Here is a 21,760-nt window from a genome sequence, read left to right as displayed (position 1 = left end):
TATTTATTGCCATTTACTATTGCTACTTCCGGAAGTAATTACACAAATAAAGGAAGTAGAATCGAATGAGACAATCGCTACTAGAGAATCTCTTGCACGTGAAATCATATATGGCAACGCAAAAAATTTGCTGCAACAATTTCACTCCTTGGCCTCAAATGATATCTAGGTTTACTTCAGAAATGTATGAAAGTACAGAAGACGTAAACGATGCGATATACGATATCAATGTGTAGTTTGGTTTAAATTAAATATTTTCAACAGACTTGGGCTAGTTTTTACTTGTTTTGATGAAAATTTGGGCTATTTCTTGCAAAATATAATTGGGCTATTATGGGCTACTTTTAAAGGTAGCTCAGGCGGGTTTGCAGGCTACCCATCTAGCAACACTGGTTATCAACTAAGAAACAGTTTAATTCGTGCATATTATTTATCATATGGGGTTATAATTATGGGTGCATGCAAATGACTGTTTTACATTTCATTCTCGTTGTATGAAGACAAACCTTTATCTAAGGGAAACTCGATTAAAAAGTTTGCTATTTTAGCAATCTCTCAACATAAAGAAAGAATGATAAAAAAGTAACTCACCTCATTTCTAAAGAACTGAAACGTATACTAGATCATAAATGCCTCAGAAATTGGAAAGCGAGCAGTGAACTATCTTGCATTGGCAACGATGGGACAAAATACCTTCTCGCATGTACAACTTTTAAATCAACACTAACGTCGATATTTTACAGCTATAGGAATCATTTTGATGTCAAATCGATTTGCATAACCTGTTTTATCCATGACTAATACTTGAGGTTAGTAAGGAGTCGCGAAAGGTCTTAAATATTCGAAAATCCATGTTTGTAAACGTTATCCGCCATACATTTTTATAGTAATGTGTATCTCGCCGTGGTACCCGGAAGTGAAGTTTGCAGATATAATTAGGCTTCACTTTTGATACCTGTAGAAGCTATATCCAGTCTATTGTTTGTAAATGATGATCGTCCAGGTTAATAAAGTCCTGAGAAGGACTGTTTTTGTTGTTGTTGACTGACGTTTCGACAACCTTAGCGGTAGTCATCTTTAGAGTCAAATGAGGAGTAAACGTCAGGTTAGCCGTATTTGTTATCTGGTTCTTACGTCATTGTATTGTGTGTACAGGAAATGTGTATTGTCATTGTGGATTAGTGTGAAGTGAAATATTTTATTTTTAGTTGTGATGTGTGATTTAGGTGTGATGTTTTTAGTTGTAATGTGTGGGTGTCAATTGTGTATTAGTTTGAAGTGTAGTGTTTTTAGTTGATCGTTTGTTTGTATTGTGAATAAGTCGTTTGTAAGGTGCCGGTAATTGCTGTGATCTGTTCAGGGGGGTTTGTTCCAAGTTGGTATACCAACTTTCTAATGTAAGCCGTTGTCTATAGTCAGTACTGTAAGTGATGCATTTTGCCGAGTCCCAGTCAATGTTGTGCTTTGTGATTCGGTGATGTTCGGCAATGTGATTAGTTTTGTCTTGTTTCTTAGTAGCTCGTTTGTGCTCAGTAAGTCTTATGTTTAAGTTCCTGCCAGTTTCCCCGATATAGGAGGCGTGGCAGTCGGAGCAGTTTATTTTGTAAACTGCACCTTGTCGTTCGTTGGGTTGTTCTCTGTCCTTTATGTTCGTTAGTACTTGTCGTAACGTTGTGATTGGTTTATGTGCGACACGTATGTTGTATGGTCGTAAGATACGCGAGATAGTCTCAGACGTACCTTTGATGTAAGGTATCGTACGACGAAAGTAACGAAATAGATAATCTTAACAACTTAATGCAAACAGTATAATCTTTAACAAATTATGTTATATAACTAAGTTATATAAACACATAACAAATTTTCAAGAACGTCCGTCTGTTTTGTAGAAGTTTCTTTCTTTTCTAGTAAAGTTTTTATGATTTAAATTTCCCTTTTTGGTTTGCAATACAGCAATAGTTTAGCCTTACAGAACGTCTAACACGACAAGTCATCTATTGATTGCCAAGCTTGTATGGACTTTAAGTGAACAAAAACGCAAAAAACATCATTCATGCAACCGCCAGTAAATAAATAATGAACTCAGCTAAAAAGTAGCATTCCTTGCTGTTTGGACATTTCTTCTTTCAGTGTCTCTCAATTTAGGCCAATCTGTCAGTGACATAAATCCACGGACTCTATTAAAACGAAGCAACAAAAATGAGCATTAGTAACATTTAACAACGCATCCTTTTTCACACGCTATTTAGCAACAGTAGCTACTACACACTAGCTTAACAAGTTCAATAGGATGAACGCCAAGTATGTTCACTTATTTTTAAAAGTCTTTCTACAACGCTTTGATAAAACTTCCCGTCAGCCTTGTCGAAATATTAGCGATCATATCGGATCAAATGAAATAATTTTAGGTACATGTTGTGTTATAAAGACTTATTATTTGATTACACGAAGCTTATTCTACTACTATCTTTTTGTATTTCGATAGTTCCTATGGCATTTTCAAGGTCACATTTAACCGTTGCGCAGAAAAACCGTTAACAATGATTTAGCCGAGTTTATTTCAATCTTACGTCAGGCCTGGGCAAACAAAAACCGTATGACTGAAATTATAAAGTACATGATCTATAGCTATGGCTAGATGAAATAGCAATTGTAGAGTAATCATCTCCAGTCAAGAGTGTGGACCGTCATGCCAGGCTCGCCAAATTAATCGCGGTTGCTACACTTTCGTCTGTAAGATTTACATGATTGGGCGAAACATGACACCTCTGAAAAATGTTTAACCAAAAAAGATGGTTAATCACGTATGATCACTTAGCAGAACAGAGAGATACCTGAATATTATGCATGTCATTAAAGGATGAAATATCTTTGGATGTCATAAGCCCTCTAATTATCAATCAATCATTTCAAGATGGCGTCTGAATTCTAAGCTTTCGCGATTACGCTTACCACAAAATTTTTAGATATCGATATGATAATGAAAAATAGGTACGCTAAGCGTAAACGTGTCTGCAAAACGACATGTCTTCAATATAAGAACAGCATTTTTACCGCCCTCTCTATTCTTATGCATATGCAGCATACTCGAGTATATTCTCGTCCGTTTGATTTGAAATTACATGAAGCAGAGTTGCTAACTTTTGATATAAAGAAAAGTGAAATACAGTTACTCGATAAAAATACTTTTATCTTCCAATGCACATGTCTGAACAAACTTTAATAATTCATGACCCCTTTTGAAAATTCTTGTAAACCACGACGATATTCTTGGATCACTTAGAGCGTATCGTTAAAACATCAATGTAGGACGGAGAGAGAGAGAAGGAAAATGACCGTCGCTTTTAATTTTGAACATGTTCTTCAACTTTAACTAAAGATTTACACAGATGGGCTTTTATATAAACAACAATCCGTGTTTTGCATTCCTGCGTAAACTAAAAAAGGTTTGAAAAATTCGATATCCAACGTAATATTCATCGAGTTAATCCTCGAGGGAAATTTTCTTTGGCTCGTATGCAACTTTAATGGTGAATATGCTCGTGTTAGGTTGGTCGATTTTTAGCAATAGTCTATTTCATGTTTTAGCAGTTATATCGTAAGTATCAAAAAGGATGATTGAAAGTGCAGCTTTTGTCTACTTAGACTAAGTTTACACTACTCCGGATCGATCTGAAGACGGCGCAAAAAAGTAACAGAACACGGTTCCGTTTATACTGCACTGGAGCGGAATTGTTTGAACACGTTACTTTTTCCGGAGCGATACAACCACACTTTCTAAACGTGGTCGAACGAAAACGGAGCGCTAAGCATTGTCATGTAAACAGCAAACCGTTAATATTTCGCTACACTTTAGATGCCAGTTCTCTTTAATTTGTCCCGTGTGGTAGCGCATAGTTGAAAATGGGGAACATTTTATGTTTTGGAAAGCTTTTAATGACTGGTGTCGTTGTAATTATTACAAATCATTGTTTTGACCTATAAACATCTAGCAATATGAAAATAAGAAATGGCGCCATCTTTCACAAACAACTAACGAATTTTGACAGCGGAATTTAAACGTGTAAAGCAGTCAAATTTTGCAGTCACCTTTTCGCTCCGGCGTAGTGTAAACGTAGTCTTAGTATATTTAAACGCTTACAAATCATTGTAGAAGATTGAATCATACCTGCTTATGTACTCAAACAGTGATTTTCTTAACTCGCTTAACGATTTCTTCTATTTTCTTTCCTCTAAAACCTTTATCTCCGAAAGTCTCCTTGGCTACCTTTAACAACTGGACCAGTTCCTCTCTAAGACAGTCAATTACGTATTGTCGATATAGATAATTTCGAAACAAAATTGAAATGCTTGCGATGAAAAAGGACTATCGTATGAAAAAATGGTTGTTTTCTTGCCTCGTTTTCGACGGAAATGTCTGCGACAGTTTGTTCATCAACAGTAAAAGGGACTTGAGTCATCTTTGTCCGTGCCATGTTACCAATATTACTTTGTTTGATTGATTTCAAAACATTTCTCTCCTCGTCTTTATGTGGGACTATATGAAATAAAAAAGTGACGTAGGTGAACAATTGATATTCAAGGAATTGATAAGAAATCCAGAAGGATTCACAATATAGTTGATTTGGAGTGTTTGTTTAGGCAGTATTAGATTTGTTTTGACTTTTCACGACATGCTGTTGGGTCAAGAATCTAAAAAACGAGTCGAACTTTTGGTGAAAGTATGGATTGTATAGCAAATTGGGCCAGACATATTCTCAGTAGTGATTTGAAAAAATTGACACGGCATTCTGTATTAATTTTACTTGGCTGATCAACATCTAATTAATTTAGAGATTTAATCTTGTTGCTCGTATCTAAGAATGAAAAATTAGCAAGCTATATTCACAATTCATCGATTTATGCTATTCGTGAAGAATGAATTGGATTTTTATTAGTTCCCATTTCTATGTTGAGCAGTATCTTCTTTTGGATTTTGTTCTAACTTATGGTAAACACCATTAGAGAATTGGCTAGTGCAATTCATATATGCTTCATGTCAATGCCGGATTAAGGGGACATAATAGATCAGGGTCCTTGGCCACCAACAAAACAAGAGAAAAGGGATCGCCCACCTGATTAGTCAAATTGCTTACTGATAATACAAGTGACGACAACAGGAGAAATAGTCCAATGTCTGTAATAAGAATGGACTAATGGTGTTGAACAACGACCAGCGCCAGACCTTGGACAGAGGCCAGTTATAATCTCAGTGAAATGAATGTCTATTTGCTTTTAGAGGTGCAAAGGACGTTCAACAATGTGTTAAAAAAAGGCCATCCAGCATAAGGTGGTCCCCAGTCCTCCCCAGTGGTTAATCCAGCCCTGCTTCATGTTGTTATCGAAACTGTAAGGTTGTCTTAAAAGTTATTCTTTATTGTATGCAACGGTTAAGCAGACTTACTCGATGCTGTACAACCTTTAATTTTTTCTTCGCCACAGTCCAGTTACTATACTCATTCTCAATGTTTGAGTCAGAAATTACATCATCCAATATATCCATTATGGTTCCTCTTTCTGTTTCATTTTTCTTTGGAATTGATGAAGAAGAGGTTTTTTCTTCAGCGTTTGTTTCATAATCCTCCTCTATGATCCTGCATATGATACAAGATATTTAAAAGATGAACAAAATAAACCGTCAAAAAAACTTGTAACTGCTGACATTTGTTTTCCAGAATTGACGTCTTTCATTTCCTTAGACGAGCATGACATCATTACTTCATCGCTAAAGAAGAAAAATGAGAACGGCAATTATGGAATGAGAAGAAAACCAAATTGATGTTTCAATGCAACGATCAAATACATCTGCGGCGGAAAATAAATAAAAAATCTCAGCCTCATGGAAACAATATAGATATATTTATGGGTTTGATGAGGGATGAGCTGTGAATAGATTGTAAGATGAATGAGCTCCCTACTACACATTTGCAAATAACATTGCATTTACTTGCACCCTTATTGGCAATAGAACAATAATTTTAACTCAAGAACCTTACAAAAGCTACTTTGTTCCATTTCTCAAGAAGAGCTTCGACTTGCTTTTTAATCAGCAAACATCGTAGGGGAGAATGACAAGTTTTGACAAAAGTAATTTATTATGTACGCTAAGTTTAAACAAGATAAAATATGAACAGAAACAGTGGATCAAAAAGAGATATAGTTGCAAAGACTGGGTAACAAAAGTTTGTACGCAATCGAGAGAAGAGAAAGCGTTTGTACAACATAATAAAGTTAAGTTTTAAAAATTCGTTTGTATAAATGGCGTTATACTGATTGGAATTGATATATGAAGTCCATAGTTTCTTGCGCGAGAAAGAAAGAAAGCATGTTAGTTCCGTGTAACAAATTTATTGCACTGTAAACTTGTGAAACTATCAAATACCGTGTTCAACACGGTAAAAAATTCTTGCTGGAAAGCACTATGAAGGTTGAGAAAATGATTTCAGCGCACAAGAAATCCAATCCCACCATGGGAAATCTTTGAAAAGCTTAAATGTTTATACCTTTAACATTATGCACGCACCTGGCATTTGTTTGTTCGGATTCTAGAAGTCTGTCAGCCAAACCGTTGACTTCCTTGCTCAGCCTAGCGATTAGAAAAAGTCTAATTGCTGTCAACAATATTTATGTTTGAATTTCATCAATCATAACCCATACATAGTATTTCTTTCTTGACATTTTCTTAATTCATCTGTCGCTGCCTAAATTTTGACAAATAAACAAAAAAATTGTCCGTACTGCAATAATTACATTTAGTCGCTCTGCCCAATGATGGTCCTGACTTCTTTTTGATGATCAATCCATTACATGTATGATAGTGTACAAATCACAAAGGGTCAGTTGTCTGTTTTTCATGTGCTTTTAGACCTAACTAATTGTCTCTATGCAATTGTCTCTATCTGATGCTCTATGTGTTTCTGTATGTGTTGCACTGTTTAGGTCTGTGTTGCTGTATGTGTTGCACTGTGTAGGTCTGTGTGTTGCTGTATGAGTTGCACTGTTTAGGTCTGTGTTGCTGTATGTGTTGCACTGTGTAGGTCTGTGTTGCACTGTTTAGGTCTGTGTTGCTGTATGTGTTGCACTGTGTAGGTCTGTGTGTTGCTGTATGAGTTGCACTGTTTAGGTCTGTGTTGCTGTATGAGTTGCACTGTTTAGGTCTGTGTTGCTGTATGTGTTGCACTGTGTAGGTCTGTGTTGCACTGTTTAGGTCTGTGTTGCTGTATGTGTTGCACTGTGTAGGTCTGTGTGTTGCTGTATGAGTTGCACTGTTTAGGTCTGTGTTGCTGTATGTGTTGCACTGTGTAGGTCTGTGTTGCACTGTTTAGGTCTGTGTTGCTGTATGTGTTGCACTGTGTAGGTCTGTGTGTTGCTGTATGAGTTGCACTGTTTAGGTCTGTGTTGCTGTATGTGTTGCACTGTGTAGGTCTGTGTTGCACTGTTTAGGTCTGTGTTGCTGTATGTGTTGCACTGTGTAGGTCTGTGTGTTTCTGTATGAGTTGCACTGTGTAGGTCTGTGTGTTGTTGTATGAGTTGCACTGTGTAGGTCTGTGTGTTGCTGTATGAGTTGCACTGTGTAGGTCTGTGTGTTGCTGTATGAGTTGCACTGTGTAGGTCTGTGTGTTGTTGTATGAGTTGCACTGTGTAGGTCTGTGTGTTGCTGTATGTGTTGCACTGTGTAGGTCTGTGTGTTGCTGTATGTGTTGCACTGTGTAGGTCTGTGTGTTGCTGTATGTGTTGAACTGTGTAGGTCTGTGTGTTGCTGTATGAGTTGCACTGTGTAGGTCTGTGTGTTGCTGTATGTGTTGCACTGTGTAGGTCTGTGTGTTGCTGTATGAGTTGCACTGTGTAGGTCTGTGTGTTGCTGTATGTGTGCACTGTGTAGGTCTGTGTGTTGCTGTATGAGTTGCACTGTGTAGGTCTGTGTGTTGCTGTATGAGTTGCACTGTGTAGGTCTGTGTGTTGCTGTATGTGTTGCACTGTGTAGGTCTGTGTGTTGCTGTATGTGTTGCACTGTGTAGGTCTGTGTGTTGCTGTATGTGTTGCACTGTGTAGGTCTGTGTGTTGCTGTATGTGTTGCACTGTGTAGGTCTGTGTGTTGCTGTATGTGTTGCACTGTGTAGGTCTGTGTGTTGCTGTATGTGTTGCACTGTGTAGGTCTGTGTGTTGCTGTATGTGCTGTTGTATGTGTTGCTTTCCATTTTAGTTGTGTTGTCCTGGAGTATTAAATATGACATTACTTTAAATGCTTTCTGCAACATGGATTTCTCTTTATGCAGACTAGCATTTTTTGCCTCGCTTTCTTTTTGATCATTTATGCAATCCTGTAATATCTGAGCCTGCAGTTTCTGCTCTTCTTGGAGTTGTGGAACCATGTAAACCAATTTCTCTTCAGATGAGGATGCTGGGGATCTTGGAAAAAACTCAGCAGCATCAGCAGATAAATCTACAAACAGAGATCAATACAATTTGGATAGCAAAAACAACGGATATATTCACAAAATTCTTCTCTCATAAAGAATGAGAAAATATCGTAAACTGTGAGGGAAAGTTGCTACTATGATTCTGTTTTCCCAGAATGAAATAGATGATAAAATATTTCCTACCAACATGAATTGATCACCAACATCAAAAAAAAACATTGAAAATTTTGAGTAAAAATTGTACATGTAAATTGTAAAAACATACTCGTGCAACCACAGACATTTCATTGAGTCCATTTTCAATATTAGGATGAACTTCAGGATCAACAACTTTAATTCCATTTCTTTCAGCAAGAACCTTAAAATTTTCGGAGTGACTTCCATAAGAACTTTCTTTTTGATCATTTATGCAATCCTGTAATATCTGAGCCTGCAGTTTCTGCTCTTCTTGGAGTTTTTGAACCATGTAAACCAATTTCTCGTCAGATAAAGATGCTGGGGATCTTGGAAAAAACTCAGTAGCATCAGCAGATAAATCTACAAACAGAGATCAATACAATTTGGATAGCAAAAACAATGGATAAATTCACAAAATTCTTCTCTCATAAAGAATGAGAAAATATCGTAAACTGTGAGGGAAAGTTGCTACTATGATTCTGTTTTCCCAGAATGAAATAGATGATAAAATATTTCCTACCAACATGAATTGATCACCAACATCAAAAAAAAAACATTGAAAATTTTGAGTAAAAATTGTACATGTAAATTGTAAAAACATACTGGTGCAACCACAGACATTTCATTGAGTCCATTTTCAATATTAGGATGAACTTCAGGATCAACAACTTTAATTCCATTTCTTTCAGCAAGAACCTTAAAATTTTCGGCGTGACTTCCATAAGAACTTTCTTTTTAATCATTTATGCAATCCTGTAATATCTGAGCCTGCAGTTTCTGCTCTTCTTGGAGTTTTGAACCATGTAAACCAATTTCGTCAGATAAAGATGCTGGGGATCTTGGAAAAAACTCAGCAGCATCAGCAGATAAATCTACAAACAGAGATCAATACAATTTGGATAGCAAAAACAATGGATAAATTCACAAAATTCTTCTCTCATAAAGAATGAGAAAATATCATAAACTGTGAGGGAAAGTTGCTACTATGATTCTGTTTTCCCAGAATGAAATAGATAATAAAATATTTCCTACCAACATGAATTGATCACCAACATCAAAAAAAAAACATTGAAAATTTTGAGAAAAAATTGTACATGTAAATTGTAAAAAACATACTCAGTGCAACCACAGGCATTTCATTGAGTCCATTTTCAATATTAGGATGAACTTCAGGATCAACAACTTTAATTCCATTTCTTTCAGCAAGAACCTTAAAATTTTCGGCGTGACTTCCATAAGGTGAATCTACATGAGCGCACTGTATCATGATTGTATTACACATTTTCTATGATTAATTCAAAACAGTTGGAGAAAGCTACCTTGTTTGTAAACTGTTTCACAGTTATTTGGTCCATTTGCAAATAAATTTTGAGCTTGAACAGGAATGACATGCACAGCAGGAATGGTATTGTTATAAAACCTTACCATTGCAGCATGTGAAAACATTTTCACTGGAAGGTAAAATTACTCATTATTTTGACAGTATTTACAGTAATATTGCCTGAGAGTGTAGGTATAATAAAAGTTACATTATCTGAGAGTGTACGTATTATAAATTAGAAATACAGTTACATAAAAGTTACATTATCTGAGAGTGTACGTATTATAAATTAGAAATACAGTTACATAAAAGTTACATTATCTGAGAGTGTAGGAATTATAAATTAGAAATACAGTTACATTGTCTGAGAGTGTAGGAATTATAAATTGTCCATAGCTGGCATTTTGCCGATCATTTTGCGCAACATAAAAGTTAAAATGATAAATGGGCATTTAAAATGCTTACGAATAAACATAACGTGGTTAAAAGACATTACAGAAACGAATTGATCCACGTTGTTTTAAGTTTGAAAATTCAATTTCAGACATTTAACGACAAGAAAGCAATTACGAATAAAGTACAAACCAAACGAAGAAAATTGAATAAAGTACTAACCAAACAATGTCAACGAGAGCAAGGCGCGCAGTCAATCTCAAGCTATACGATTGACATTTGTCAATGTTTTTAAATATTTGTTATGTTTTAATTTGCTCACTTAGATCATATAGTGTACCATGTGACATTATAAACAGTTACAGCCTGTCGGATTGTTTATACTTCAACTACAATAAAAATTAAATCATCTGGTTCAATAGCAAAGTTGCGACATTCATCAAAACAAATACCTGAAGTCTTAACGACGACAAATATTTCCCTACATTCTTCCAATGTTACCTCAAAATCCGTCTTTACTTTCACTGAGCATCTTCATCATCACGACACCATAGAATAGAGAATATATAGAAGGGCAACTCGCAGGGTCGGCATGGTCGGTGTCACAGTGATATGGGTATCCCCGTGTTTTGGGTATCCCCGTACTTAAATCACTAGTGTTTTGGGCATCCCCCGTGAGGATACCCAAAACACTAAGACCATGGCATATGGCCGAAATAAATTAAGACCATGTAGCTTGAAACGAAAATTGGTATCTCTAAAAAGGACATGTATGGAAGTAATGACCAGACATTATAAAGGTGAGATGAGCAGCTATTGCTAGCTAAAATATTATGTCTTTATTGGTATTTCATGGCATCTTGTTTGAATTACGTATGAAATGCTTCATAGATACCGTTGACATGTAAATTTGTTGTTGTGATTTCCATTTTTTTTCATTCTGTATTGCGAAGTACATTGAACGTATACTTTTGAATAGACTTGTAATTTAACAGTTTTAGATTGTCTTGAGTTCATTCAAACATAAAATGATTTATTAAAAACTGGGTAGTGTCAAAAACTGTCAACAATTACGCACATTTGTAACAATATCTTTTCTTGTGATATAATCAGACTTTTTTACCCCTCTAAGAATACAACATAACAAATGTTAAAACAAATTGCAATATAGTTAAAAGTACTAATAATTCAGAAGAAGAATCGACTTTCTAAATTGAATGAACATGTTAGGATACATACAGGAGAGAAACCTTATCAATGTGAACATTGTGATAAAACATTTAGAAAGCTTTCTAAATTGAATGAACATGTTAGGATACATACAGGAGAGAAACCTTATCAATGTGAACATTGATAAGACCAAATTGAAACAATGTAGTTTGAGGTGAATGTGTTGAAATGGAAACTACTGATGACACAGAAGATGATGAAAATCTTGTTTATAATTGTGAGAGTGTTCTTGATGATGATGAATACTCAGAACCAATGTAAGATATATATTAAATAGAAACGTTGGCTTCACACTAATTAGTATTTGGTGTTACTTCTTTATTCTTTAGAATCAACACTTCTGACAATGTGCAAAAGCAGCAGAAATACATTGTCTTCTTAAAACAGCTTCTTCTGTTGTTTAAAACATGCATGTTTTTTCATGGAAAAAATCTTGTGGTTCATGTTTGTCAAAGTGGAACAATGGTGACCATAAAAACCATGTGCAAAAATGTTGATTGTCATAAAGAATTTGTTTGGAAAAGTCAGCCATTGATGCCTGGTACTAAGATTGCAGCTGGAAACTTTCTACTTTCATTTGCAGTCTTAGTGGCGGGATCTTCAGCTATCAAAACATTTCAAGCAATGAAGCATATGGGACTGCAAGTTATTTCACTGCCAACATACTTTAGACATCAGCTAGTATGGCATGTTTTTTGGTTTAAGCTGCAGATTTTAAGGGTGACTAATATTTTAAATTACATTTATAGAACATTCTTTTCCCATCAATATTTATATTTTGGAGAAAGTACCAACAGAAACTGCTGAAAAACTAAAGAATGTGGATCAGTTGTTCTGGCAGGTGATGTTCATCATGACAGCATGGGGCATTGTGCCAAGTACTGTGCCTATACCGTCTTTTGTTGTTCCACGTCATCCATTATTCACTTTTCCTTTGTTCAGGTTTGTTATGACTACATCACATGTTTAATAAAAGTAGAGAAGAAAATGCTAATTTCAACTTCAAAATGAACTGATTAATTATTTATAAATGAAGTTCAATACTCATTCAGTTCATTATGAATATTGAACTGAATTAAATCATTTTTAAACCTACAATAATTTTATTTCTTGACAAATTATGTTTTAGGTTCGTAACTTAAAGTGGCTTGGATTTCGAGTGCCACTTGCTATTGTGAACAAAGCACATCAAGCCAATCAGCTGTATCCATTTGCCATTTCTCTTATTGAGAGTGTCTGCTCCTACGAAACAGCTTGAGAAAAGGTAAAAAGTTGATAAACTGTCAACAAAGATTGGCGAAAGTTTTCCATGTAGAAAACGTATGGAATAGTCTCACGACATTCACAGTTTAACTTTTTTGTCAATAAAAATTGCAGATGTAAGTGTATGTAAACTATTTGCGTAATTTTTAGGTTACAAACAAGAAGACGATAAAACCTTTGGTTGCTGGTCTAGAAAGAGATATTCAAAACTTGATCAGTGAGGTAATAACTTTATATAAATTTTCAGCCTACAGGTTTTCACCTTTCGTATACCTAAAAATTGGTGGCGATGAAGATAAGGCATGGATAAAATATTTCTCTCTCCCCCAGCAAATTTCTAAAACGGAAAAAATTGCTATATTGACTAAAAATTTCAAGCACTGATAGCTATTGATTGTAATCACCAATAACCAATGAATTTTTTTACTGTTAAAGAAGCTTCTTAGACACAACAGGCCCATTGATCTACACTATGTTTAGGAACACTCCTGCGAGTAATTTTTTGAAAAATTTACTGGAAACACAGATGTTTGCGGTCGTAATGGAAATCTTTGACCATTTTGCGTTTGTCAGTAACGTTCTTAATGAAACAGATGTAATGCTTTTTTTTCGTAGGGTATTGGTCTCACCTGGGAATCTTACAAACTGGATCCTTATGTGCAAAAGTTTGCAGATGCAATCATCAGCTTTCACGAAAAGGTTACAAGCTCTTTATGAATAAATCGTGTGGTTTTAACGACAAACGTTAGACTCTCGTTATGTGGTTTTATTGCAGGTTGATGATTTGTTGATCAATGTTGAAAGAATTGAAGGAAGTTAAATCGTTAGCATCATGTAGTTATGATTCTGAAACCTTCCATCAAGTTTTAGCAAGTATTCAGAAATCGGTTGATGCAATGAATCTGTATTCCTATACAAATTTGGCATTGTGGGTCGCTAGCTTTGACAAAAGTGTGAGTTTTCATTCAAATGATTTATTTTCCTCCCGAAAATACTCATTTCTCTGCGTACTTGCTATGTCCAACTAAGACATGAGAGTTTTTTTAGGTCGAAGAGAAACTTTCCGTTCGTTTACAAGCTGGATTAATTACATGGACTGAATACCTCCAAGATTACAATGCCGATGGCAGAAAAATGGAATTTGATTCCGACACAAACCCCATGGTCTCGCATAAACCTGGTGGAGATCTTGAAATAAAGGTAAATAAAGATATAAGTTGCACTTTGTATGTCAATGATATAGAGATGATACATAAAGTATAACAATAATAATGGGTCTTTCAAGTTTTTGTTCTGCGTATGACTTGTAAAACGCTAACTTTGATTCGTTCTCCGTGTGTACATTATCTTGCGAATTTTATAATACTTATTTCATCTCTTCAGATTCTTCGTCATGAAGTACGAATCACGAATCAAATCTTGTATCTTTATCCTCCTGTGGAAGCTGTTAGAAGTCTTCTTCTTGAGCAGCTTCATACATGGTTGGGTGTCATTCTCAAGTTACCCAGAATTCAGAGTTCCCGATATCAGGTAACATTACGTAGTCATCAACGTCTTGGAAAATCGACTTGCACCGAGTGATGTATTTATTTTTTAATAGATTATTCCCACTATTGTTTTATTGGTTATCTTCTGTAATGTTGTGTTTTGGTCTTGACATCGAGTTGTATTATCATTAACTTTTAAATAGAAGTCATTGTGGAAAATGATGTTGCGAGTTTCTCTTTGTTTTCTTGCTTAGGTTGGCCTTGATTCAGATGATTTGGAATGCCACACAAGCTATCGTAATCTTCTCACAATACTTCCGGATGGTCCCGAAGTCATAGAGAGAGCTTACGAGGCTGTCGAGAAGAAAGTTGGAGAGGAGGAAAAATATGTTCAAGTGTGGTTACGTTATCAATCCTTGTGGGACATGGAAACTGGTCTCATTTATAGCAAACTTGATAATAGTCTAGAGAGATGGATCATTCTACTGAGGAATATCAGGTACGTAGCTAATTTAGAATAGAACAAATGATATATTGATAGTAAATTTGTTAATTTCTACTTTTAGAAAGTCCCGTGTTACATTTGATACACAAGAAACAAGAAAGGAATTTGGACCTATTTTTATTGACTTCCAACAGGTATGTTAAAATTTAAGAAAGAATTCGTGATTCATTGCGACGTTTACTTTGCTCGTAATATAATGCATGGTTTAACTCCTGTTCTTTTAATAATTATCTCTATGGTTCAATTTCTGTTCTACCAATAATTATATTTATGATTTCACAACTGTTTTGTCTGTGATGTTTATGGTTCAACCCTTATTCAGTTAATAATGATATTCATGAATGGTTCAATTCCCTCAACATACCCAATATTGTGTTCACATTTAATTTGTTTGTTGTAAACAATCGTATGTAATTCGACTCCTTACATTTTTTTTTAGGTTCAATCTAAAGTAAATCTTAAGTATGACAGCTGGCACAAAGAATTGCTGAGCAAATTTGGATACATGCTTTGCACGAATATGAATGATTTTTATGGAACAATTACCAAGGTTTGTACAATTATCTCTAGGAAAGTTTATTATAGACTATAAACAGGTTGAATTCTTTGATAAATTATTGTATTGTAAATATTGCTTTATTTTTGATCAACTATACAAACCTCTTATTCATTGTCGACTTCCCTAGCAGTTAGCTTTCTGAAATCAGTTCTGAAAAAGATCGTCTTTTTTTCGCAGAGAATGAAATAAAATTGCGTTTCATCTTCATAGAGTCGTACAGATTTGGAACAACATTCTGTTGAAGTATCATCAACATCAGATACCGTCAGCTTTATTACTTTTGTTGAATCTTTAAAACGTAAACTGAAAAAGTGGGAAAAAGTTATGGAGGCAAGTGGATCTTGTTATTTTATCTTTTTGTTTAGATAATTTCTGGTTAATGAACTCGTTCCACCATCAGAATCATCATCATCCACACTGTCTGTTTCCCCATCTTCCAGGTTTGAGCTAGGATCAAACTCACTGCATGTTGATGAAGTATTTGCAGTGTTAATGCTGAAGTCCCTCTTAACTGCATGGATGAGAAAAAAATCAGAGCAATGAGAAACATGATACATTCTAAATATTTTGAAATATTTAAAAATATATAAATATACACCTTCTTTCTAAGTTTTTAACTTGTGTTTTGCTGACAGCCATTGCCCAGATAATCGTTTGTTCTGCTTTCGCAGATTGTAACAACCAGCACAATCTGCAGGCAATGTTTGGGTGCCAACTGTTTGATGGGTCTGGAAAGGCATTCATGTACTTCAAAATATATTATCACTTTATAACACTGAACTGAATTCTGTTCTATTTTAGAATACCTGTTCTAGAATACCTGTTCTATTTTATCGATTTCAGCCAATTTAGATGCGGAGGTTAAAGTGTTTTCAATTGGGAGTTCTTCTGCAATCGTTTCAGAGATGATTTCTTCTTCGATGAAATTATCAGTTGAAGTAGAGCATGATTCGCTTACCAAATCTTTTACCATCTTTTTAACCTATATACAGAATGAAACATTAAAGAAGCAACAAATAATTGCGATCCACCCCAGTTGTCTTGTGAAGTCCACCCTTGTTATGTTGTGAAGTCCACCCCTTTTATCTTATTTCATAAATAAAGTTGTTTAAAACATTTATTTTCTCTTATCCATTCTAACCATCTCAACAAGTTATGACTTTCTGACTTCATTTCCATGCCACACAAGTGCTTACTTATTCACTCTTAATATTTATTTATATCATGGTAGGTTTACAAAAACGGTCAGCTCATTCTGGAAAGGCAAAGATTCCAGTTTCCATCACAATGGTTGTACTACGACAACGTAGAGGGCGAATGGGGAGCATTCAATGATATCTTTAATCGTAAAGATATATCTATTCAAAAAGAGGTAAAATATGCAATATACTTTTATGGCTATTTAAAATACATTATTTTTTGGCCACTGAAGAACAATATGGTGTATTGTATTTGTTGACGATGACACGATTCTCTTTGCCAAAGGTGTCAATGTTGCAAGTGAAGATCATTGCTGAAGATCAAGCTGTTGAAGCAAGAACAACAGAATTCCTGAATGACTGAGATAAAGGCAAACCTATTGAAGGTAGTACTCGACCGGATGCTGCTCTCAAATCTCTTGCTGTTTACGAGGGAAAGCTTAATCGATTGAAAGATGATAGAAGTAATGTTGAAAAAGCTAAGGAAGCCTTAGAGTTAATGGAACAAGGTATGGTTTGTTTCTTTGTGTATTTATAGCATGCTAGAGAAAGTCGTTGAACTTTCTCACTGCATATACTGTCAATAATTAATTCAACGCTGTTGTGGTGCTCAGACTTGGTGAGTAGGTTCAATTGCAAAGTTTGTATTTTATCAGTTTATATCATCTTTGCACTGTATTGTTCCTACTATATCCTCATTATCCTACATTATGAAGTGTGTCATATTTCTACCGTATTCTTCCTAATATATCTTGCATGACCAAGTCGTAAAAATGCGTAATGTAAAGGTTTCATCGATGTCACTACAAAGAGGTGTCATTACAATAGTGTTGTTTAACATCAGGTGTTACAATGATCAGCGATGATCGTGTCCAGGTTTCATTGGAAGAGTTGTAAGATCTTAAAGGAGTTTGGAACGAGTTGTTGAAGATTTGGGAGAAGATCGATGAAATGAAAGAGCAACCTTGGTTGTCAGTACAACCGCGCAAGGTAGATCACTTGCAATATAATATGATTTGAATTTAATGATAATGATTGACTTTGCAGTTGTGGTAATGTTGTGCTTTTATGACTTTTTAACGTTTCTACTTCAAATATACGTTTGTATTATTTCATATGTAGATATGTAGATGTTTAATTTATGTTTAAAGTACGTATGCTTTTTCATTTAAATTTAGATACGTCAATCTCTTGATGCTTTGTTGAATCAACTAAAGAATTTCCCTACTCGTCTTAAACAGTATTCATCTTATGAATACGTACAGAAACTACTCAAAGGTTACGAGAAGGTATGAAGATTATCTTGTTGTATAACATACATCTCGCTGCTTCGCTTGACATGTTTCACACTCTACCTAACATCTTTTAAGGCAAATGTTGTTGAATAACATACATCTCGCTGCTTCGCTTGACATGTTTCACATTCGACCTAACATCTTTTAAGGAAAATGTTGTTGAATAACATACATCTCGCTGCTTCGCTTGACATGTTTCACATTCTACCTAACATCTTTTAAGGCAAATGTTGTTGAATAACATACATCTCGCTGCTTCGCTTGACATGTTTCACATTCGACCTAACATCTTTTAAGGAAAATGTTGTTGAATAACATACATCTCGCTGCTTCGCTTGACATGTTTCACATTCGACCTAACATCTTTTAAGGCAAATGTTGTTGAATAACATACATCTCGCTGCTTCGCTTGACATGTTTCACACTCTACCTAACATCTTTTAAGGCAAATGTTGTTGAATAACATACATCTCGCTGCTTCGCTTGACATGTTTCACACTCTACCTAACATCTTTTAAGGCAAATGTTGTTGAATAACATACATCTCGCTGCTTCGCTTGACATGTTTCACACTCTACCTAACATCTTTTAACGCAAATGTTGTTGAATAACATACATCTCGCTGTTTTGCTTGACATGTTTCACACTCTACCTAACATCTTTTAAGGCAAATGTTGTTGAATAACATACATCTCGCTGCTTTGCTTGACATGTTTCACACTCTACCTAACATCTTTTAAGGCAAATGTTGTTGAATAACATACATCTCGCTGCTTCGCTTGACATGTTTCACACTCGACCTAACATCTTTTAACGCAAATGTTGTTGAATAACATACATCTCGCTGTTTTGCTTGACATGTTTCACACTCTACCTAACATCTTTTAAGGCAAATGTTGTTGAATAACATACATCTCGCTGCTTCGCTTGACATGTTTCATGTTTCAAAGATTACATTCGGCTTTTCATAACGTCGAGGTACTTTTTAATGAAAATTTGCCGAAGCATTAGTAGCTACGTTTGTCCATTATTTAATTTTCTCGCCCTATCTCTTTTGAATGTTTTTTCTTTGTTATTCTTGTTCAGTTTACCTATGTACAAATATTATGTTGCGTATGTACAAAGGCAAGTGTCTTCGGGTAATTTTAATTTCCTAAAGGAAATAACTTACGCCAAGTTTCGTCTCGCTATCATTGCCATGATACGGTAAGCATCATTTCATTTTCAGCTGTAAAATATGAATATTCCATTGAGATAGTGATCGCTTGTTTTATTAAGTTATTGAATTTTCTCTTATTAAGGTTGCTTGATATTGATTTTGACAATGGGTTTTTTTGTGAATTATGTTGAAGAATTCCCCCAAAAGGTGGTGATGGATGGAACAACTCTTGGAATACAGAAAACTTTCTTACCAAATAATTTAAGAGAGTCTGATACTGGATTGCTACATGGAAGACAAGCTCAACATGAGACAAAATTACTTTGCAAGTAAAGTTCTATAAAAGGTGATAGATTTTTCATTTGTTCAGATCGTCTTCAGATGTGCTATAATATATTAATAATTAGTTCTAATATTGTATTTTCAGACTATGGATGGCTTTTATGAAAAAGTGAAAAGCACCGAGTTTAAAGGAGCGATGTTTTTGGCTTTATGTAGAGGAAAGGTATGAGAGGCGAATATTGTCCGATACATTGTTTTGGAGCACTAGTTTTCTTTATAAATATTATAGTTCACAGTTAATCTTGTAGTTTAGTTGATCGAACATTGAAGACAATGATCAAGTTAATCCTGTAGTTTAGTTGATAGAACATTGAAGACAATGATTATCTTGTTACTATACCTGAGTACATCACAGCAACGTGATGTTATTATCTATGGTATTAAAGTATGAAAGAAACTAGAACTGTGTTTTGAAAAATCATCATAGTCCAATGTTCTTGTTGTAGTTCAGTTGGTAGAACATTGAAGACAATGATTATCTTGTTGCTATACCTGAGTACATCACAACAACGTAATGTTAATATCTATGATATTAAGATATGAAAGAAACTAGAACAAATCACGGATATGGTAGATTTCAAATAAAATATCCCATTAAAGCATTGTTAGTTGAAATATAAATAGCAAGTATGATTCCTTTCTTTACTTCCCCATTGCAAACAAGACTCCTCACCCCTCCCCCCCCCTCCTGACCGATTGTTTTTTTTGTTGTTGACTGTTCCGACAACCTTAGCGGTAGTCATCTTCAGAGTCAAATGAAGATGACTACCGCTAAGGTTGTCGAAACGTCAGTCAACAATAACAAAATAGTCCTTCTCAGGACTATACTAACCTGGACGATCTACATTTACAATCATGTAACATTAAACATCTTTTGTTTCTTTTATAAAATAACAGTAATGAGAGACAGATGAATTAAAAATAGATGTTTTATTAAACCTCTTATTTTATTATACGTCTTTAAAGCTAGTATCTTGTGTAATATCATCGCATTAAATGCTCGTTGCTGTGAATAACTTTGTTTGCAAGTACGTTACTACGTTACCGTTAGTCCGTCACTTTGTGGGGTCGTTTTATGAGTGACTACGAAGTTTCATCTTCCGCTAAAGTAGCTCATTGTGACTTAAACTATTTATATGTTTTCTAAACTTCAAGTGCTATTTTTAGTAGTGTTTTACTAAAACTGGAAAGAGTTCCCTCAAAAGCAATTTTTTCCAGCCTTACAGCTGTACTAAAGATGACATCACAAGATGTTGAAATATTCGTTGTCATGTTTATTAAATGCGTATTAACGATTCGGCTTCTACGTGGGCAAAATTGCTTTATCTATGCTGTTGTATGATTTATATCATCTGTTTTTTGTATCTATCAAGATCATACAGAAGAAAAGTTAAAGGAAAAGACTGAGGATGATGCCAGTAAAGGAGATGGCAAAGAATCCGATGGCAATGTGCTGGAAAGTAACGATGAAAGCTCTGTAAAGAAAACATTGTAAAAAATGTTTCTCACGTGGAATATTAAAGTCAGAAAATAATGCTATGGCAAAATATAGAGTTTAAAATTTGAAGCGATATAATCTGTTTAATGCAAAAGTATTTTACCGTTGGGTGGGGGTGAGGTGAGGTGGGGGAAGGGCAGTCAGGCATTAAATAGTACTTAGTAATATGACCGATTTTCCAATTGGTCAATCAGACCATAGGCGTCTCAAAAAATCATTTAGCTAGCTAAATAGATTAAACAAATACATTAAACTCTCCTCATTTCATCGTAACAGACCGCGCACCGCAAACTTCTGTTTCAATGTTACGGTCTGTTGCAATGAAATGGGAGAGAGTTATCGTTTATTTATACAATTTAGCTAGCTATGTGATTTTTTGGGCCACCTATGATCAGACCATACCGATAAACAACTATTTTCTCTTTGCATTTTTCTCTGCTCTAGGAAGTATATGTATAGGGAGGGTAGCGAGTGGAAAAACAATGGAATTTTTGCCTTGTTGGATGAGAATTTCCTTTGTAAATAAGGAAAATCCTTATTTTCAAAATCGTTCAACATTCGTGTAACGTCCAAGCGGCCATTTTGTTAGGATACTTTAAAGAACCGATGCTCAACAGAACCTTGAAATCAACATAACTTTTTTCGCTGTATGTGTTTTTCAAAAAATAAGTCAACCGATAAAAAACATCTCATCCATGTCATGTGCGCAGCAAAAATAGGTAGACACTAGACACTCAAATTGGGGAATGAACTCAACTCTACCATGAAGTGAGATTTAATACGTTATTAATATCAACTGGTACGTATAAATTGTTATTCCTTTATAGTAAATTGTCATCCATTATATAAATTATTCTGAAGGTCGTATACTGA

At 35.0% G+C, this 21,760-nt stretch overlaps 3 protein-coding genes and 3 long non-coding RNA genes across 9 annotated transcripts; 3 read left to right on the top strand and 3 right to left on the bottom strand.

Moving 5' to 3' along the window:
* Positions 1–1,786: 1,786 nt before the first annotated feature.
* On the bottom strand, positions 1,787–4,288 carry LOC124456203. Its single transcript, XR_006952162.1, has 2 exons — positions 4,169–4,288; positions 1,787–2,177 (listed from the first exon to the last, which is right to left on the bottom strand). It is a non-coding gene; the product is annotated as an uncharacterized LOC124456203 (long non-coding RNA).
* A 169-nt stretch (positions 4,289–4,457) lies between these two features.
* On the bottom strand, positions 4,458–11,235 carry LOC124456200. 2 transcript variants are annotated; one of them, XM_047006697.1, is made up of 9 exons: positions 10,803–11,235; positions 9,956–10,087; positions 9,753–9,846; positions 8,277–8,482; positions 6,697–6,740; positions 6,563–6,625; positions 5,702–5,764; positions 5,444–5,633; positions 4,458–4,537 (listed from the first exon to the last, which is right to left on the bottom strand). In XM_047006697.1, exons 2-9 carry the CDS (start codon positions 10,025–10,027, stop codon positions 4,505–4,507), a joined length of 765 nt encoding a protein of 254 aa, XP_046862653.1. In that variant the 5' UTR covers positions 10,028–10,087; positions 10,803–11,235; the 3' UTR covers positions 4,458–4,504. The 2 variants fall into 2 exon arrangements, 1 of the variants encoding a protein (XP_046862653.1); XR_006952159.1 differs by lacking the exons at positions 4,458–4,537; positions 5,444–5,633; positions 5,702–5,764; ... (2 more) ...; positions 8,277–8,482; positions 10,803–11,235 and adding an exon at positions 9,430–9,508 and having other exon boundaries at positions 9,956–10,532.
* Positions 11,236–11,606: 371 nt separating this feature from the next.
* Positions 11,607–12,395, top strand: LOC124456182. Its single transcript, XM_047006685.1, has 3 exons — positions 11,607–11,837; positions 11,910–12,261; positions 12,330–12,395. The coding sequence occupies exons 1-3, from the start codon at positions 11,749–11,751 to the stop codon at positions 12,393–12,395; spliced, it is 507 nt and encodes a 168-aa protein (XP_046862641.1). The 5' UTR covers positions 11,607–11,748.
* LOC124456202 lies at positions 12,393–13,655 on the top strand. The gene is made up of 5 exons (XR_006952161.1): positions 12,393–12,522; positions 12,710–12,844; positions 12,994–13,065; positions 13,459–13,542; positions 13,619–13,655. It is a non-coding gene; the product is annotated as an uncharacterized LOC124456202 (long non-coding RNA).
* A 5-nt stretch (positions 13,656–13,660) lies between these two features.
* On the top strand, positions 13,661–20,956 carry LOC124456197 (cytoplasmic dynein 1 heavy chain 1-like). Of its 3 annotated transcripts, XM_047006695.1 has the most exons (15): positions 13,661–13,796; positions 13,891–14,043; positions 14,227–14,373; positions 14,585–14,829; positions 14,897–14,969; positions 15,275–15,385; positions 15,605–15,724; positions 16,626–16,766; positions 16,880–17,102; positions 17,438–17,583; positions 17,772–17,882; positions 18,975–19,094; positions 19,241–19,393; positions 19,475–19,552; positions 20,763–20,956. In XM_047006695.1, the coding sequence occupies exons 1-9, from the start codon at positions 13,740–13,742 to the stop codon at positions 16,955–16,957; spliced, it is 1,125 nt and encodes a 374-aa protein (XP_046862651.1). In that variant the 5' UTR covers positions 13,661–13,739; the 3' UTR covers positions 16,958–17,102; positions 17,438–17,583; positions 17,772–17,882; positions 18,975–19,094; positions 19,241–19,393; positions 19,475–19,552; positions 20,763–20,956. The 3 variants fall into 3 exon arrangements, with proteins under 3 accessions (XP_046862651.1, XP_046862650.1, XP_046862652.1); XM_047006694.1 differs by lacking the exon at positions 18,975–19,094; XM_047006696.1 differs by lacking the exon at positions 18,975–19,094 and having other exon boundaries at positions 19,190–19,393.
* LOC124456201 lies at positions 18,862–19,337 on the bottom strand. The gene is made up of 2 exons (XR_006952160.1): positions 19,301–19,337; positions 18,862–19,116 (listed from the first exon to the last, which is right to left on the bottom strand). It is a non-coding gene; the product is annotated as an uncharacterized LOC124456201 (long non-coding RNA).
* Positions 20,957–21,760: the final 804 nt, after the last annotated feature.

The sequence above is a fragment of the Xenia sp. Carnegie-2017 genome, unplaced genomic scaffold, assembly GCF_021976095.1.
Source record: "Xenia sp. Carnegie-2017 unplaced genomic scaffold, XeniaSp_v1 HiC_scaffold_43, whole genome shotgun sequence".
NCBI lineage: Eukaryota > Metazoa > Cnidaria > Anthozoa > Malacalcyonacea > Xeniidae > Xenia > Xenia sp. Carnegie-2017.
This window is presented reverse-complemented; position numbering and strand designations above follow the sequence as displayed.